This window comes from Lepus europaeus, chromosome 23 (genome assembly GCF_033115175.1).
Source record: "Lepus europaeus isolate LE1 chromosome 23, mLepTim1.pri, whole genome shotgun sequence".
Taxonomy (NCBI): domain Eukaryota; kingdom Metazoa; phylum Chordata; class Mammalia; order Lagomorpha; family Leporidae; genus Lepus; species Lepus europaeus.
The window spans coordinates 9,758,819-9,778,422 of NC_084849.1; the positions used below are offsets into that span (position 1 = coordinate 9,758,819).

Here is a 19,604-nt window from a genome sequence, read left to right on the forward strand (position 1 = left end):
GAGAGACACAGGGAGACCCAGGTCAGCTCTACGGAGAGCAGGTCAGTGAAAACACTCAGGCCTGCTTGCTGTGTGGCCCCAGGCGAACGCCTTCCCCTCTCTGATCCTCACCCATAACCCTTGAAAGGGTGGCTTGACTCGCTGGTCCTCAACGCCGGCTTCACCCAGGACTCACAGAGGGTCTTGGAAAACCCCCAGACACACAAAGGTCAATTCTGTCTCGAGGGAGGGGCCCAGCCACGGCGTGTGCCATGCGTGACACAAAACCCCGAAGTCCCCTCCAGCCGCCACACGTGACAGAGCGGGGAGGTTCCAACCCAGCTCCTCCTCCTTATGGCCGTGCTGCGTCACAGCTGCAGGCCGAGGTCGCGCCGCGGGGCATCAGATCAGAATCCAGAGCCCAGGGCCAGGAGGACGGCACCCGGGGCCAAGCCGCCTGCCTTGTGCTTTGCAGGGTGGCTCTTCAGCCAAAGGCACGGCGCTGCGAGGCCGCTCGGACGCCGACCTGGTGGTCTTCCTCAGCTGCTTCGGCCAGTTCAGCGAGCAGGGCAACCGGAGAGCCGAGGTCATCGCGGAGATCCGGGCCCAGCTGGAGGCCTGTCAGCAGGAGCGGCAGTTCGAGGTCAAGTTCGAGATCTCCAAGTGGGAGAACCCCCGCGTGCTGAGCTTCTCGCTGTCGTCCCCGACCATGCTGGACCAGAGCGTGGACTTCGACGTGCTGCCTGCCTTTGATGCCCTAGGTGAGGGTGCCCAGACACAGGCCTGAGGAAGGGCAGGAGCGGGGACGGTTGTGGGAGTTGTGCACTGCACAGCCAGGCCAGCCCTGTCTCCGGGGCCAGGCCTTCCAGATGTGTGGCTGCATCACTGCTTTCCTGCAAAGGGTCTGGCGGGAAGGGCGCCTTTTCCTGATTTGCAGTGGCCCCAAGCTGGGCTCTCGCCCCAGCAACGCCCCCAGCAGGCTGGGTGACCTGCCCGGGCAGACCCATTCACTCATTCATCCAGGAGGTACCTACTCTGTGCTGGCTGCCCTTCCAGGCACGGGGGATAAAGCCCAGAGCCAACAGGTGCAAATCTCTTGCAATTGGCAGAGCGAGAAAATCCCGCACTTCTGGGTGTGTTTGGCTCCTGAGTTTTGGGAGGGGCCAAGAAGCAGCAGGGGGCTCTGTGTGGAAGGGTGCGGAGTCTTCATTTGCTCCCTTCCCAGAGCAGGGATGGTGACATGAACGCCGCACCACAGGCCGTTCCCACACAGGCTCGGGCAGGTGCACTCAAGAGTGAGATCTACTCACTGTCTATTAGGGATGAGCCAGTGTTAGAGGCCCCAAAGAAATGTCAGCTCCGGCTGAGCCTTTCTCTGCCTTGGAAGGGGACAGAGAGGAAGCGAGTCCCCCGGGGCTATCATGCTGGGCCGTGCCACAGCTGTCTGCCCCCCCAAAACACACCCCAGGCTCCCAGCAGGCCCCAGGCCACCCGAACGTTTGAACACCGAAGCGTAGGCTCTCAGAAGTCCGCCCCAGGTCGGCCCCGCCGGGCCCCTCCGGGACGTGGAGTGACCGTGCCCTTGGTCCCATCTGCAGGCCAGCTGGTCGCCGGCTCCAGGCCCAGCTCTCAGGTCTACGTCGACCTCATCCACAGCTACAGCCACGCGGGCGAGTTCTCCACCTGCTTCACGGAGCTGCAGCGGGACTTCATCGTGTCCCGGCCCACCAAGCTCAAGAGTCTGATCCGCCTGGTGAAGTACTGGTACCTGCAGGTTGGTCTCGGACGCCCCCGCCCCTGCGCGCACGCGCACACACACACACACACACACACCCGGGGACACCCCGGGTTGGGAGAGCAGGACGAGGGGTATAGCCTGGCTTGGAGGATTTCAGTTTTCTTGTCTGGAAAGTGAGGGGACAAAACCATGTCCCGGGCTTGGACGGGGTCGTGCACGGCGAGGCGTCTGGCGCATGCAGGTGTTCGGTGGGTTTGGGGGTTCTGGAAGACTCCTCCCGTACCTCGCCGTTGCCTGCGTGGACAGCACTCTCTCCTCTTCCCCAGTGCAACAAGATGCCCAAGGGAAGGGGCTCCCTGCCCCCACAGCACGGGCTGGAGCTCCTGACGGTGTACGCGTGGGAGCAGGCCGGGCGGGACGCCCAGTTCAGCATGGCTGAGGGCTTCCGCACGGTCCTGGAGCTGGTCAGCCAGTACCGCCAGCTCCGCGTCTACTGGACGCTCAACTACGACACAGAGGACAAGACCATCAGAGACTTCTTGGAACTGCAGCTACAAAAGCCCAGGTCCGGGTCCGCCCCTGCCCGCCAGCCCCGAGTCTCAGGCCCAGGTCCCGCACTCTGCCCACCTCCCGCAGGCCCTGAGCAGGGACAGCAGGCTTTTCTTTCTGGAGCTGGGTCCTCTCCTGGCCGTGGGTGGTGAGCAGGCAGCTTCCTGTTCTCCTGCGAGTAGCGTTGCCGGATGAAGTTCAAGACCTCAGGTTCCGCTGGATTTCAGAAAAGCAGTGCGCGGCTTTCCTGGTGTCAGCGGGTCCCATGTGCAGTCTGGGGTGTGTTCACGCTCCTGAGACACACTCATTAGTTACCCGAAGCTCCGTTTTATCTGGGCATCCTGTGTTAGCATTTGTTCAGTCTGGCAACCCTACCTGTCAGCCCACCGGCTGATCTAAGGAGCCTTGGCCTTTCTGCCTGCCTCCAGAGAGGCCTTTGCGGATTCCTGATGGGTCTCCAGCCAGCAGGTGGCAGCCCCTTACAGCGATGTGTTGAAAAGGATTCTGGGGTCATGACTATGCTCAGCTGGGAAGAGTACCCTCATCAGTCAGTGGTGGGGAGAGTAGTGCAGCTAGTGCTGTGATCAATTAGCAATGCCTGCTTCACATGCAGAAGGGGTGGGCCGTCATGCTGTGATTGCTTAGTAATGTCTGCATAGGTGCAGAGTGAGAAGGTGGACCATACGTAGCTTCTCTTCTATCCTTGCCCTAGAGGGAGTGCCTGGAGCATGGTCGAGGGGTGTCTCTGAGTCCCACCCCTGGCCCCAGTAGGATGTTAGGTGAGAGAGAGAATAGTCCAACCGACAGCAGGTGGATGCTGGGAAAGAGTCTGACCCAGATGGGGATTGCAGGCCCATCATCCTGGATCCAGCTGACCCGACTGGCAACCTGGGCCACAGTGCCCGCTGGGACCTGCTGGCCAAGGAGGCCGCCACCTACATGTCCTCCCTGTGCTGCATGGACAGGGACGGCGCCCCCATCCAGCCATGGCCAGTGAAGGTGAGAGTTTGTGGTGCAGAGGGAGGAGCACCCTCTGGGCGGGGAAGGGGATGGGTCCTCACAAGTGGGCAGGGCCCAGGTGTGCCCCTGTGGCTCCATTTCCTGCCTGGTCATGCAGCTTCTGCAGAAAGGTTGGGAGTAACCAGTACTTTAACCCCTCCCTCGCAGGCGGCCGTGTGAAGCCCAGATGGTCAGCTGTCGTATTGGATGGACAGAAGCGGACTCCAGCCCTCGGAGTGGGGAGATGCAGGCCCCCTGCTGGATGCACCTGGATGTGTGTGTGCACATGTGTGTGTGCGCATACGCTGTTCTCCTCAACCCAGCCTCCATCTGATCTCCCCACGTCCCAGCCCTGCCCTCAGTCCACTCTGCGTACCCAGCCCCACTGAGGTTCTTGAAACTCCACCGCTGCCCTGCCCCTGCGGCCTGCACACTGAGGCCTGCACACCTGCACACCAGCCTCGTGTGCAGCTTCTCCATCACCTCCCCATTCCAGCCTCGTCCCACCCTCCCTGGGGATGCCTTCCTGCTCCCTGGCGCCCTCCACTGGCTGGGACCCGTTCCCGCCTCCTAGCAGCCTCTCCTTTATTTGTTAGCTGCAGTCAATTGAGTGCCTGGAGCACTGTGAGGTGAAGGATTTTGAAGAACGGATATTTGTCTGAGAAAAGTGTCCTAATCAATTAGTGATGTCTACCATGAGATGGTAAAGGAAATGATTGATTAGCAATGCCTGGCCTGGACGCAGAAAGGAGATAAGTGTGCAGTGTGCTTCCGGCTACTGAGGACCTGTCCACTCAGTTACTAGCCAGGGAGTATGCCTAGGTCTGCTGGCTTTGGCACAGGCACTGCCAGGGGCCTGCAGTGTGGACCCTCGTGGGACCCCTGCTGGGGGGCTTTCGGCTGGCATCGCCTCTCTGTGCCTTTCATGCTACGCTCCTCCAGTGTACACGTCTTGATCCCAGGCCCAGTTTGACTTCTGGGATTTTTCCTGGGTGCCTAGCTTCTCTCCCAACCTACTGGAAGGTACCAATAGGACTCTGCGTCCCTGGATCCTAAACCTGGGCCAGTGCCCAGCCCAGCAGTGCTCGGCTGTCTCCCTCTGCCCTGCCGGGCGGATCCACCAGCACTCCTGACCTCAAACCCAACTGCAGTGCCCACGCTGCCCGAGGCTCAGCCGGGACACCAAAAGCAGCCCAGGAACACTGAACAGAGGAGAGTTGCCCTAAAGCACTGGACGGGCTGGTGAAGCAGCAGGCAGAGCCACTGCTGGGTCACCGGTCTCAAGGCCAGACCTCTGTGGCCAGCGGGGGCTGGGCAGGGCCGAGCCTACTCTTTCTTTAGCAGTTTCTCCTGAGAACCAACCGGGGTCCTGGGGGCACTCCCTTAATCCCTGCGGGCCCCATCTCCCATGTGACCTCACTGGGACCCAGACCCCCCCAACACAGGGGCCTTTGGGAATCTCGTTTTCCCATTCAAACCCCACCCAAACCAGCACAGACGCTCTGGGCACCCGGGCACCCTGGGCACACCTGGACATCAGGCCTCAGCTTCCCCTCACTGGCTCAGGGCCCCAAGTGACCCCTCCCTCGCCGCCACACAGGCTCTGGGCCTCCCCTTCCGAGAGGTGAGATTGGGGTGCTGGGTGTGTGGGGTGAGGAGGGGCTGTCGCTTAGGCCGGCAGAGAGCAGGACTTGCTGATCTGAGCAGGGAGGGGCGCATTGCATCCCAGTTCCTTGGTCACCAACAGAAGCCGCCCTGGTGTTGGCCCAGTGGCCCCACTGTGGCTTCTGGGGACTTCCTGGTGCACCCTTGGATTGAAGGACTTGACCTCATAAAGATGTTGATTCTCCCTCTGCTGAGTTATGTGTTTAATGATTGCCCTAGGGGCCGGTGCTGTGGTGTGGCAGGTAAAACCGCTGCCAGCAGTGCCGGCATCCCACATGGGCGCTCGTTCGAGTCCCGACTGCTCCACTTCCGATCCAGCTCTGCTATGGCCTGGGAAAGCAGTAGAAGATGGCCCTAGTCTTGGGTCCCTGCACCCACGTGGGAGACCCGGAAGAAGCTTCTGGCTTCAGATCGGCACAGCTCCGACCGTTGCAGTCAGTTGGGGAATGAATCCGCGGATGGAAGACCTCCCCCCACCCTGCCTCTCCTCTCTCTCTGTAACTCTCACTTTCAAATAAATAAATATTTTTTAAAAATGATTGCCCTAACTTGTATGCCCAGCTGGAAGCTGCTCCCTGGCTTTTGCTGACATAGTGCTGGCACTGTGCCTCGTGGCGTGGCCACCAGCGTTCCATAAATAGTGCTGGCACTGTGCCTCGTGGCGTGGGCCACCAGCGTTCCATAGACCCTCTCCAGCCCTGTGAGTGTAGTCAGTTATTTTGATCATTCCCTTTGGCCATTGTTTGTTTATATTTCACAAACCTCACCTATACGCCCTACCTCCTTCTTCTTTGTTTTTTTTTTTTTTTTTTTCTTTAGAATGACCTGGTCATGGCTACCCTACTTTCTAGCCCAGCCACATTATTGGCAATTTAATTTATTTACTTTTTTTTTTTAAGAAAGGAAAAAAAAATCAACAAAACTTGAAGCTTTTTTTGCTGTTCCTATGGAGGGGGGGTCTGGACAGGGTGGGACAGGGATGGGGTCTCCTCCACACTTTGCCTTTCCAGCGCAGCCTTCGGCTTTATCTGGGAAAGAGCCAAGGGAGTCCTCGGTTGGTCACCGCCAGCCCTCAGAGCACATCTGATGTGAGGAGCTTCCTCTGCTCCCACGAGGGACACCGACCGTCCTGCAGCGATGCCTGTGCCCCTGGAGAAATCTGCTCCTGACCCTTCCAGGGTCTCACCGTAGAACTGGATTTAGAGTATTAATTCTGAAGGCAGCTTCCTCGGAGCTATGTAACTGGCTTCTAAGCTTCACCGGGAAAATGGGGTGGAGATTGTGGTTATGTCTGTAAGCAAGCGCTGTGTTCTGCTTCACCTGTGCCCCTCAAAGGACCGTCGCAGGCCACCGGGGCATTCCTGGAGCCCTGGGGTGACTGGCAGAGCACGACCCGGACGGGGCAGTAGGCGGGCTCCTCCCCATCATGTAATGGCTGCTCTTCTGGGAGTCTTATTCCAGGCCAGCTTACCGTGGGTCTGGGTAGTGGATGACTCCACTGGGACCGGGGTAGAGGGATACGGCTTGAGGGGCGTGGAGAACAGTCAGGTGTTCCAGCTCACTGCTAAACTAGCCTGGTTACTACATTTCCTGCATCCCCCTTTGCCCCTGCCTCCCTCCCCTAGGCCCATACTCCTGCTGTCGCCCTCTGACGGAGCCAGGAAGCTCCGTCCAGGCTTCCCCCCCTCCGCTCGCACCAGTGTCCTGCAGTTTGCTGGTTGTCTTGTGTGTGCTGTTCCATGGTGTCGACTACACTAATAAACTTTTATTCAGCTCTAAAAAAAAAAAAAAAAAAAGATTGCCCTAAAAATACCCCCCGTGTGCCTTTCTCTGGACCCAGACAAGCTGACAGCGACTTTCACGTGGAAAATCGGCATGCGAGAGTGGCGAGGGAGAGCAGGGTTGTGAGGGCCCAGCCAATCTATATCCTTAAAGATGTGTTTATTTGAAAGTGACGGCGAGAGAGAGGTCGTCCATCCGCTGGTTCGCTTCTCGGTGCCCACCTCCCAAATGCTGACTCTAATTGCCAGGCCAAAGCCAGGAGCCCAGAACTCCACCCGGGTGTCCCTCGTGGGTGGCAGGGACCTTGGTGCCTGGGCCGTCCTGGGCTGTTCCCCAGGTGCATGAGCAGGAAGTGGAATTGTCCCGTCCCGCGGGACGTCAACTAGGGCCACGTACCTAGAATGGGGAATGAAAGGGACAGGAGACACAAAGAGGACAGCAAGTCAAGTCCTGATCAAGCTGTGTTTGTATTTTTTAACCACACACTTGTATATCATAAAGGCAGGATGTCGGGCGGGGGAGGGAGGGTCGTTTAGGAGGGCAGGACATTGGGCGGGGCAAGGAGGGAGAGTTTATCTTGTAGCTGCAATGCTTGTGCAAGTAGGGGAAAGGTTACAAGTGCAAGTAGGGGAAAGGTTACAAGGTCTTAAGGCACAAGGTCACACAAGGCTGTGTTTTCAGTGCTCTCTGGTCTGGGCTGTGTAGCCCTGCCTCAGTAGTTTTCCACTAAGAGCCCACAAGCTGCGTGGTCCCTGACATGGAATAACCAGGACTCTCAGCAGCCTCACCTGTGTCCACGCCTGTCCTCAGCCCGTGGGAAAACACTGGGGAGCCTGTAGTGTCCCATCCACCTGGGGCAGGCACGTAAACAGGCCAGGGGGCGGTGGGAGGAGGGAGCGGGGACAACCAGGACCCTGGGGAAAAAAGCCAGGAGGCCAAAAGTGGCCACCAGCCCTGAAGGCCACGTGCAGAAGGAGACAGAGGCCAGGCAGGTGCAGAGGCGATGCCAGGTCCAGAGGGAGAGGGCGGGGCTCCAGAGAGAGCATGGTGGTGTCGTAATTTGCAGTCTTTAAATTTTTAATTTGACACTTTTATTGACCTGTCACACCCCGACCGTCGCCCTTTGGAAGTGTGGAACTCTGGGGTTTCAGTGCGGTCACTCGGGATTCATGGGCACCACCCTCTACGAGTGGCGTCCTAGGAGGCGTGGCCCTGCCACCTGTGTTCTGTGGGGGAGGGGACACCGTCGTCATTGAGACGACTCCCCGTGTGAGCAGACCCTGTGGTGTCTGTCCCCTCCTCCGTGGTGGGCAGGTGACAGAGGAGGGACCCGGCTGCCGGTCTCCCTGGAGGAGACACTTCCGGCCGCGTCGGGGTCCCCGGGGAGGCAGACGCGGGAGGACACACGGACAGATGGGCAGACAGATTTCTGGGCGAGGATTGGCTCACAGAAGTAAGGGAGGCTGAGAAATCCCACCGTCCGCCGTCTCCCGGCTGGGAAGCAGGTGCCGTGGCTGCAGCACGAGGTCGAAGGTCAGGGAACAAGCGGACAGAGGGACGGAGCCCCAGTCCGGCTCTGAAGGCGGTCGGAGCAGGGCTGCAATGTCCGGGGGCAGGAGGCGGTGGTGGGCCGGCGCCCACCAGATGCCTGGAGGGTCTGAGTGGGTCACAGACAGGACCCCAGCGCCAGCACACAGCACAAACCGGCCTTCCTCCCCTTTGCTCCTCAGACCCTCGCTGATGGACGGGTGATGCCCGCCCACTTTGGGGAGGGCCGTCTTCATTCGGTCAGGATGGGACAGCGTGGAGACCCAGGGGAGAAAGGACATGCGGCTGGGTGCGGCTGGTGGTGAGCACCCCACTTCCTCCGAGGGAGGCCAGTACTTTTTCTATGAATGCCTTCAACTGCTTGGATGAGGCCCACCACGTTGGGAGGATACGACACTTCACTCCATGGAATTAAATGTTCTCTTCTTTAAAAAAAATAAAAATAACTTCACAAAAAGATCTAGAACAAATATAGCCAAAAACCCAGCTCAGCCAAGTGGAGGTAAAATTAACCAGCCCAGCAGAGAAGAGCCCGCCCCCAGCCACCCCTTGGGGACATCTGCCTTCTGTGTGAATTCAAGCAGCACTGGCTGGGTGGGGAGGGGCTGCGAGGCCCTGTAGGTGCCTCTGGTCACGGGGCAGCTGTGTTTGCCCAGGAGCAGAACTGAAACCTGGGGCTGGGTTGGGCCCCGCCCTGCCGGCTCCGGTCTCTGGGCGTCTGTCTCCTCTCTACCACAGCCCCAGGGTCTGAGTACCCTCGGAACAGACCCTCTATAACCTTTACCCGCTTAGCACCGTGTAGAAGCATCCTGGGCAGTGCCCCCCGACCCCACCCGCACTGGGCAGCAGCCCTGAGCACTCCCTCCCATTCTGCAGACAGGGAAAGCGAGGCGCGCAGAGCGGGCGGTGGGCACAAGGCCACGCGCGTCCCCGGGCGCTGGGCTCCAGGGTTCCGCGGAGCTGCTGTCAGCCTGGTGACCCCAGGCGCGGGGCTCAGTCAGAGGGCGCCCAGCTTCAGTTTCAGTTTCCCGGCTCTGGACCCAGGGTTTGGTAACCACAGCTGCGGGGGCGGGACAGAAGCTTCCAGAGCTAACTTTCTGTTTCCCAGTTCTGGGCAGGAAGCAGAGAGAGGGACTCCTCCGGTTTCCCTCATCCCATTCGCTACCAGCACAGCAGCCAGCCAGCAGCCATGGGGAACTGGGAGTCCCAGGTGTCCTCCGTCCCCGCTCAGCAGCTGGGCGACTTTGTCCAGAACTCCCTGAGGCCCTACGAAGAGTGCCAGCGGCAGATAAGCCACCTGGTGGACGTCATCTGCTCCACGCTGCAGGAGCCCGAGGAGTTCCCGATCGTGCGGGGCGTGGCCAGAGTAAGTCCAGAGCTGGGGTCGGGGAGCCCGGGGTGGGCGCCCAGGTGCCGAGATGACCGGAGGTGGTACCGAGGCACCGGCTCTGCGCCTGACTGAAACAGGCTCAGTGTCTCAATCTGTACAATGGGCATGGCCATCACACCCCCTTCAGAGGGCCGTAAGTTGGTCAGGCCTCAGGTCTAGCACATGGCTGATCCCCTCTCCTTGCTTATCTCCAGCCTCCCATGTTACAGAGGGGGTAAACTGAGGAAGCAGACCTTGGGAAACCCACTCGAGTTTGCTCCGGGGCTTTTCAACCGCAAAGGGGGGCTGGCTCTCACAGCTGGAAATGCTGGGCGCCGGGGGCCGTGCTGTGGCGCAGCAGGGAAAGCTGTGGCCTGTGGCGCCGGCATCCTGTACGGCCGCTGGTTCGAATCCCGCCTGCTCCTCCTCTGATCCAGCTCTCTGCTATGGCCTGGGGAAGCAGTGGAAGATCCAGCTGTTGAGGCCATTTGGGGAGTGAACCAGTGGATGGACGATCTCTCTCTCTCTCTCTCTCTGTAACTCTGCCTTTCAAATAAATAATTTTTTATTTTTTATTTTAAAATAATAAATTATTTTAAAAGGGGAAAAAAGAAATTCTGGTTGCTAGGAACACAAATCCCAGCACGGGGGCAGAGGGTCTGGAGGAAGGGGCGTTGGCAGGCTCTAGGACCCCAGGGTGAGGCCCCGGCTCCCCAGCATCACCCTCAAACCCGTGCAGCCCTGATGCTTCCTGGCCTCTGCCCTTGCACACGCCCATTAGCCTTCACAGAAAGATCTAGAAGCAATTTAACAAAAATCTGGGTTCTTCAGCTCAGCCAAGTCAATGTAAAATTAACCAGCTCATAAACCTCCATCTGCGGCACCGGCACCCCGGGTTCTAGTCCCGGTCGGGGCGCTGGATTCTATCCCGGTTGCTCCTCTTCCAGGCCAGCTCTCTGCTGTGGCCAGGGAGTGCAGTGGAGGATGGTCCAAGTGCTTGGGCCCTGCACCCCATGGGAGACCAGGAGAAGCACCTGGCTCCTGGCTTCGGATCGGCACAGCACGCTGGCCATAGCAGCCACTTGGGGGGTGAACCAACGGAAGGAAGACCTTTCTCTCTGTCTCTCTCTCTCTCTCTCTCTCTCTCTCTCTAACTCTGCCTGTCAAATAAAAAATTCACCAGCTCATCAGAGAAGGGGCCTGTCCTGCCCACAGCCTGGTGTCCCCTGTCCCAGCCCAGGGAAGGAGTGTGGGGTGGGCACAGACCCCGCTGGTGGCAGAGCTGGGATCGAAGCCCACGGAATCCACTTCAGGGCTCGCATGCTTGGCCTGCAGCCAACACTGCCTCTCCTGGTTCACATTTGCCCTCGTTGAAAAGTGAAGAAAGAAGAAAGAGAGCGATTTGCCTCTGTGGGATGCTGGCGTCCTATGTCAGAGTCCCTGGGTTCAAGTCCCTGCTCCACTCTCTCTTCCAGCTCCCGCTCCTGCACCCCCTGGAGGAGCCTGGTGGCTCAAGCCCTTGGGCCCCTGCCATGCACATGGGAGACCTGGATGGGGCTCCTGGCTCCTGGCTTCAGCCTGGCCCAGTCCCCATGGTTGCAGGCATTTGGGGAGTGAACCAGTGTCGGAAGTGCTTTCTCTCTCTCTCTCTCTCTCTCTCTCTCTCTCTCTCTTTCTCTCTCTCTCCCTCTGCCTCTCAGTAGCTCTGCCATTCAAATAAATACATATATTTTTAAGAAAAAAAAAAAAGGGTACTGGCAGGTGCTGTGGCCCAGTGAGTTAAGCCACCACTTGGAACACCAGCATCCCGTGCCAGGGTGCCAGGAATTGAGCCCCAGCATCTTCACTTCCAATCCAGCTTCCTGCTGGTGCATTCTGGGAGGAGACTCGAGAGGCAGCAGGTGGTGGCCCAAGTGCTTGGGTCCCTGCCACCAGCATGGCAGACTCGGGTGGAGCTCCAGGCTCCTGGCTCAGCCTGGCCCAGCCCCGGCTGTTACAGGCATTTGGAGAGTGAATGAGGGGATAAAAGATTCTGTGTGTGTGTGTGTGTATGTGTCCCTCTGATTTTCAAGCAGATGAAAACAAAGAAGCATCTAAATAAATGACTAAAAAGAAGCTCAGTGTGCTGCCTACCGAATTCATTTGCCGTTTTTTAAAAGAGTTATTTATTTTAAAGGAAGAGTTAGGGACAGAGAGAGAGAGAGAGAGAGAGAGAGAGAGAGAGACGTATCTTCTATCTGTTGGTTCACTACTCAAATGACTACAACCGCTGGGGCTGGACCAGGCCAAAGCCAGGAGCTTCATCTGGGTCTCCCACACAGCTGACAGGGGCCCAAGCATTTGGAGCATCCTCTACTGCTTTCCCAGGTGCATAAGCAGAGAGCTGGATCAGAAGTGGAACAGCTGGGACTTGAACTGGCGCCCATACAGGATGCCGGCACTGCAGGGGGCAGCTTAACCTGCTGTGCAACAGAACTGGCCTTGGGTTTTTTTGTGTTTTGTTTTGTTTTGTTTTGTTTACTCTCCCAGCTGGCCCGGGCCTGCGGTTTTTCCTGGAATGTGGGACTTCCAGTGCTAAAATTGGGACTCCCGGGTAGTCAGCCAGGAGGAGTTGTGGCCGCTGGAACACGCATCTCCTCACGTGGGCATACTTTGGACTCATTCAACTTAAGAAAGCTACGTGCTTGCATGCGGCTGTCGGTCATTTTCCCCACTGTATAATAGCCCACCGTGTGAGTACTCCACGCCAGCCGGTCGCTTGCTCGCGGCTCTTTGAGGGGCCTCCAGCTGAGCGCTGCTCTGAGCACCCCCGCTGCACGTGACGGCAACACTGTCGACTTTCCTACTGGACTTCCCGGGGCCTGGAGGAGCCTGGAGTCCCACGGCCGCCTCTCTCTTGCCGGCAGGGCGGCTCGTACGGCCGGAAGACGGTGCTGAGAGGCCGCTCGGATGGGACCCTCGTCCTCTTCCTTGATCACTTTCAACAATTCCGGGATCAGAAGGAGAGCCGCCGGGACGTGCTCAAGATCCTCGGGCACCGGCTGATGATGCGCATGGTGGCACAGGGGTACACTGACAACTGGGAGGTCCTCACGACCCAGGATGGGCTCGTCATCAAGGTGTCCACCAGGTGGCAGAGCGTCGTCTTTGAGGTGCTGCCTGCCTTCAACGCGCTGGGTGAGCCCTGCTCGGGTGCTGGGGGCTGAGCAGAAAAATCCCCCAGAAGGGGGCGCCAGTGAGCCAAGCGGGCCCTCGAGGCTGGGGTGGGAAGGCATCCTCTCTGCTCTGGAACTTCTGGGCCACCTGCTGAGGCTTTGGGGGACCCTGGGATCAGGCGTGGAGTCTCTGGGTCTGTACCAGCCAGGAGAATCACCTGGGCGATGCAGGTCTGAGCCCGAGCCCAGGGTTCTGCCTTTCTAACCAGCCCCACGAGGACGCTGCTGCTCACGGGCCACCCGAGAGGGCCTCCATGAAGGGTCGTGGTTGCTCAGGGGAAGGAAGGGGCAAGGATTTCCCATCAGCCTTCCACGGGTGCTCTGCCGGACTTTGAGGGGTGCTTCAGACCCAGTCCTATCTCCCCAAGACCCTACCCACCTCCTGCGTCTCTTGTCTTGGCGAGTGTCCTCTCGGTCCTGCCGATCACCCGAGCTGGGGCTGTGTCTCCTGTGGGGTCCCTGCCTTCTCTGTAACTGCCCACTGTAGGTGATGCTGCCACGCCCCCTGATGGCCTCTCATTGCCTGTGGGACCCGGAGCAAAGTCCTCAGCAGGACAAGGCCTTGGCTATCTGGTGCCTCTGCCTCCTGACCTCTCTGGCCTGACCACACAGCACCAGCCAGCTCTCCATGCTGCAGCCGCTCTGAGCGCCACTGAGATCTTAGGCTCACCATGCTCGCTCAGCTTGAGGCTCTGTCCCCTGCTATCTTTGTCCAGAACGTTCTTTGCCTAACCCTTTATATTTTGATAACCCCAGCTCATCATTTGCGTGCTGTGGCTCCCTGCGTTCGGGTGAGCCCACCTCCTGTGGGCTCCAATAGCCGTGCGAGTGGTCTGTGTGGTGAGCTTTATCACTGATAACAGAATGACCAGTGCCGTGTTCCATGCCCTGCACAGCAGGCTCCATGAAGCCACACACCATGAACTCTTCTCCAGTCTTTCCTGCGCTGGTCATCGTCTGCACTCACTTTTAGGTGGATGGATGATGGACAGGTGGGCGGGTGAGTGGAAGCAAAATGGATGGATGAGTAGATAGGTGGGTGGCTAACCGGGCAGGTGTAGCACAGATGGATGGATGGAAGGTGGGTGGTGGATGGACAGATGGGTGGACAGATGGATGGATGGATGGGTGGATGGATGGACAGATGGGTGGACAGATGGATGGATGGATGGGTAGATGGATGGACAGATGGGTGGACAGATGGATGGATGGATGGGTGGATGGATGGACAGATGGATGGATGGATGGGTGGATGGATGGACAGATGGGTGGACAGATGGATGGATGGATGGGTGGATGGGTGGACAGATGGGTGGACAGATGGATGGATGGATGGGTGGATGGGTGGACAGATGGGTGGACAGATGGATGGATGGATGGATGGGTAGATGGATGGACAGATGGGTGGACAGATGGATGGATGGATGGGTGGATGGATGGACAGATGGGTGGACAGATGGATGGATGGATGGGTGGATGGATGGATGGATGGGTGGATGGATGGACAGATGGGTGGACAGATGGATGGATGGATGGGTGGATGGATGGACAGATGGGTGGACAGATGGATGGATGGGTGGGTAGATGGATGGACAGATGGGCGGACAGATGGATGGATGGGTGGACAGAAGGGTGGATGGGTGGGCACTTGGATGTGCATAGATGGAAGTATGCATGGATGAGATGGCTGCAGCTTAGTCTCAGGCCCGGGCCCTCATGTAAGCACTGACTTACAAGATGTCAGCTCAACCTCTGCACAAAGCGGTGAGCCAACAGAAGGGGCGGGATCTGAGCAGAACTGCATGGGCCGTTACCGACAGAACTGGAATAGGTTCCAGGGCCCTAACCTGCATCAACCCACTCCCCACCCCCCAAAAAATCCCAGGTTTTCCAACCCCCTGGCCAGGGTGCCTTCCCATAGCTTTGGGGGAGTTTCCGGGTTACTTGGACCTTAAGGAACAAGTAGCCCAACTGCCATCAATAAGGTGAAGACATACTGGCGACGCGTACTCAGGGAGGTGGTCTGGCTCCCAGGGGGGAAAAGCGACAGTTTGGGAGGTGGGCGGCCCTGAGTTCCCACTACTTACCCCCTCTTCTGCCAACCGTGAGATCGGACTAGAAGAACCCAGCTCCCCTGTTAGGACGCTGAGGGTTGAGCATGTGTGCCTGCCTCATCCAAGGGCAGCACACACGTGGATCGGAGGGCTTACGGGAAACCCCGGGTACCAGGCTGGCACCCGCTGTGCTGAGATTACCCTCAGACAAGGATAGTGTGACCCTGGAAGCGAGAGCTTCCTCAGATGCAGTACCCAGGAGCCACCAGCAGATGGCGGTAGAGCTGCACATTCCACAGGGCGCCCTTTGCCCAGCCCCAAGCAGTCAGGGCGGCCAGGACCTAGTGTCCCCTCCGCGCAGGGGGTCGGTAAGTTGCTTTGTTAACTAAATGTGAGTCTGATCAAGTCAGGCCTAGTTGTGACTCCAGGTGCATCAGGCCTCCTGGACACCATGTCCACTCTGTGCTGGGTACCCCCCACCACCACCACCAACCCGCCTTGGACTTAGAGCAGAAGTGCCTGTTTACTTGGCTCCCTGGTAAGTTAACTGTGAGGATGGCAGAGGGTTGGCAGCTTACTGGACAGCAGGACTTTCACTGTGCCTGGTGAGGCGGGCGATCCACGGGAGAGTGCGGCCGGCGCCCGCCCTGGCCATCTGTGCCATCTGTGCCATGTCCCACTGCCTGGGGGGCAGCAGGTGATGGCTCCAGGATCTGGGTCCCTGCCACCCACGTGGGAGACCCTGATGGAGCTCCAGGCTCCCGGCTTCAGCCTGGCTCATTCCCAGTTGTTGGGGGTATTTGGGGCGGGGGGGGGGGGACCAGCAGGTGGGTGCCCTCTCTCTCTGGCTATCTCTAACTTAGAAATACACGAAAATACACAAATATTTTTGATTAAAAAAAAAACCTTCACAGCCAATATTAACTGTTTTATTACCATTATGAATGGGGGAGAATGCTCTTTCCCTTAACCTCCCTTTTTGCCGATGCCCAGAGCTGAGCCCAGGATGCTGGGCGGCAAGCACTGGCGTGAAAGCGAGGAACGGGCCGACGTCTTTCTCCTGCCTGGTTATCCAGATGTGTTTATAAACTCCGGGGCTCCATCAGCAAGGCTGCAAACCCCTGGAGGAAACAGTGCCCTCCCCACCCCCAGGCCTCCAGGCCTTGTCTGCACCTGGGCTGCCTCCTTCGCCCTCTGCAGGGCCTGTCCCCCAGGGGGGCTGAGAGCAGAACCTGGCGTATGTGCTGTGGGAGCAGCTGGAAGCCCGTGGTGCGGGGCTTCCTCTGCTGGCGGGGAGGTGCCCCTTTCCCGTTCCGGGACGCACTTCTCTTCCTCTTTCGCTTGTGGACCCTGCCCTCCACCCACACCACACTGTGTCCTCCCGCAGGGCGAGCTCCTGGGAAGGGAGCCATCTATTTGGATGCGAAATGAGCTTCTCTGCTGAGCGCCTCTCCTGCACCAGACCTCTTGCAGAGGAAGCAGTGAACTTGGGCCCTCCAAGCACAAGTGGCCCTCACGAGGAGGCCTCCCCGGGCTCCTTGAGACCAGGCTCCGTGGCTCCAAACTCCCTGTCTCTCTCACACCAGGCTTTGGCGAGAGCCCCAGCCCCTGGGTCTACCGGGACCTCAGAAGAGCCCTGGATGAGACCCAAGCCAGCCCCGGCACGTTCGCCGCCTGCTTCATGGAGCTCCAGGAGAAGTTTTTTAACAAATATCCCAGGAAGCTGAAGGACTTGATCCTCCTGATAAAGTACTGGCGTCAGCAGGTAATTTTCAAATTGCAGACACTCAACGATGGTGATGGTTCGCTTCTTTTTCACTCAATTTACAAAGCACGACAGTCATAGGAATGGGACTCAACACATTTTTTGCGTCCTTATCAGAAACATCTCGAGCCGGCACTGCGGCTCACTAGGCTAATCCTCCGCCTTGCGGCGCCGGCACACCGGGTTCTAGTCCCGGTCAGGGTGCCAGATTCTGTCCCGGTTGCCCCTCTTCCAGGTCAGCTCTCTGCTATAGCCTGGGAGTGCAGTGGAGGATGGCCCAAGTCCTTGGGATTCCAGGAGAAGCACCTGGCTCCTGGCTTCGAATCAGCATGGTGCGCCAGCCTCAGCACGCCGGCTGCGGAGGCCATTGGAGGGTGAACCAACGGCAAAAAAGGAAGACCTTTCTCTCTGCCTTTCTCTCTCACTGTGCACTCTGCCTGTCAAAAAAAAAAAAAAGTAAGATGTATTTATTTATTTGAGAGGCAGAGTTACAGAGAGAGGGAGTGACAGACAGGGGCAGAAAGGTTTTCCGTTCACTCCCCAGATGGCTGCAGTGGCTGGAGCTGGGCTGACCCAAGACCAGGAGCCAGGAGCTTCTTCCAGGTCTCCCACGTGGGTTCAGATGCCCAGGCACTTGGGCCATCTTCCACTGTTGTCCCAGGCCATGAGCAAGGAATTGGATCAGAAGAGGAGTGGCCGGAACTTGAACTGGCGCCCATATGGGATGCCGGTGCCACAGGCGGAGGCTTAACACACTATGCCATGGTGCCAGCCCCCAGTTTGAGTTCTTAGCCTCCAGCTTCAGTCCCAGCCCAGCCCTGGTCATTTTAGGAACTGTGTAGTGAATCAGCAGGTAACAGTTAGCTCCCTCTCTAGTAAACATTTTTAAATATAAATTTCTTCTGATGCAACATACTTTTTTTTTTTTTGACAGGCAGAGTTAGTGAAAGAGAGAGAGAGAGAAAGGTCTTCCTTCCATTGGTTCACCCCCCAAATGGTTGCTACGGCCAGCGCGCTGCACCGATCTGAAGCCAGGAGCCAGGTGCTTCTCCTGGTCTCCCATGCAGGTGCAGGGCCCAAGCACTTGGGCCATCCTCCACTGCCTTCCCGGGCCACAGCAGAGAGCTGGCCTGGAAGAGGAGCAACCGGGACTAAAACCCGGCGCCCATATGGGATGCCGGTGCTGCAGGCGGAGGATTAGCCAAGTGAGCCACAGCGCCGGCCCCTCTAGTAAACATTTTTAAATATAAATTTCTTCTGGTGCAACATACTTTTTGAAATCCACACACAAAGATTTTTCTGAACATGCATTTCCCATGAACTTGAAGATCCTTTGTGTACGGGAGCTCCAGCAGCCCGCACTTGGGAATTGTCGGTCACTGAATTTTAGGCATGCTGGTGGGAGGGGGGACTGTGGCTTCCGGTGAGCACCTGATTTCCCGAGTTTAGATCCCTGACACGGGGGCAACAGGGTCCCTAAACTTGCCACTGCCCTTTGCTTGCCCCACAGTGCCAGAAAAATTGTGTCGGTTCCTCCGTTCCGCCTGTGTACGCTCTGGAGCTGCTGACGGTGTACGCCTGGGAGCAGGGCTGCGGCGCCCAAGACTTCGACATGGCCCAAGGCGTCAGGACGGTGCTGCAGCTGGTCAGGCAGCCGGAGAATCTGTGCATCTACTGGACCGTGAACTACAACTTTGAGGAGGAGACCATCAGGAACACGCTTCTGCAACTGCTCAGGTCCACCAGGTAGGGCTCCCACGGCCCCCGCCCTGAGCCTCCCCCGTGCCACCAGCCCAGCCCCTCGAAAATGCGTTCTCAACCCTGTCCTCTGACCAGTGATGCGCCTACAGGAAGGCAGCCACGTGGGCCAGCAGGCAGAGGGTCCATCTGGAAGGTGACGGACCGTGGTCGTTTTGTCCCCAAGACAAGCCCTGAGAGGCGCTTCCTCTTTATAGAGGAAAGAGGCCGAGGGAGAAAATGGGGCTGGCGGGGAGGGGAGAGCCCTCTGCTGTCTTCTCACATCTGTGCTGCAGGACGCGCTGGGCCAGAGACAGCAGGTGTCTCAGAGGGAGCCCAGGCGCCAGACCCCGCTGGCCAGACGCTCGCTGCAGGCCTCCCCCCCACTCCCACCCCCACCACAAGCCATGCCGCTGGTTCATTTAACCTACTGCCATCCCCAGGCCCGTCATCTTGGATCCAGCCGACCCCACCAACAACGTGAGTGGGGGTCCCAGCTGCTGGCAGCTGCTCAAGGAGAAAGCCCACGCCTGGCTGGCTGCTCCCAGCCTGAATTCGGAGCTGGGGTCCTGGAATGTTCTGGTGAGAGGGTTTCCTAGATTCCACCTGTTTCATGCTGCCCCCGCATTCCTGTCATAGCCCTGACCCCAGCATCCGTTTCCTGCAACTACTGTGACAGAGCGCTGGAAACTGGGGGCTCACGGCTGGGCTGAGCTCTCTCAACATGCTGGGGCTGCGAGTCCAGAACCGGGGGGGGCAGCGGGACCCTGCTTAGGGGAGAACCTCCCAGACCTTCCAGGCTTCTTCCAGGTGTGGTGGCCGCTGGCAGGCCTTAGTTGCCTCCCTGGGCTCGTAGCCTTCTCCCCGTGGAGTTCACAGCATCTCTCCCCACTGTGTGAATCTGTCTCCGTGTCGCTCTTTTCTTCTACGAACCACGCCCATCTAATAACCACCTCTTCACTTGGTTACCTCTGTAAGGACCCCTAGGTTGGAACTCTTGTCTTTCAGCCACAGGTGTGGGGTGCACAAGGGAGCGCAGAGGGAGGGGTACCCACAGAGGGGAGTCCCCGTGTGTTCCTGTCCGAGAGGAAACAGGTGCTGCTAATGGAAGCAGAGCTGAGCCCACGAGAAGTGAGCAGAGCTCACGCCCGTGGAGGCAGTGTGGGCGCCGAGCTCACCCAGCAGCTGTGCAGGACAAGAGGGA

The 19,604-nt window shown here is 58.5% G+C and overlaps 1 protein-coding gene across 1 annotated transcript in view; it reads left to right on the plus strand.

Annotated features, from left to right (window-relative positions):
• OAS3 (2'-5'-oligoadenylate synthetase 3) overlaps positions 1-19,604 on the plus strand; it is a 48,874-nt gene that overhangs the window by 17,459 nt on the left and 11,811 nt on the right. Inside the window, exons 12-20 of the mRNA XM_062182843.1 lie at positions 455-740; positions 1,578-1,753; positions 2,044-2,282; positions 3,118-3,265; positions 9,366-9,626; positions 12,536-12,806; positions 16,485-16,663; positions 18,174-18,409; positions 18,844-18,982. Of these exons, the coding sequence (XP_062038827.1) occupies positions 455-740; positions 1,578-1,753; positions 2,044-2,282; positions 3,118-3,265; positions 9,366-9,626; positions 12,536-12,806; positions 16,485-16,663; positions 18,174-18,409; positions 18,844-18,982 (1,935 nt within the window). The remainder of the gene's footprint in view (positions 1-454; positions 741-1,577; positions 1,754-2,043; positions 2,283-3,117; positions 3,266-9,365; positions 9,627-12,535; positions 12,807-16,484; positions 16,664-18,173; positions 18,410-18,843; positions 18,983-19,604) is intronic.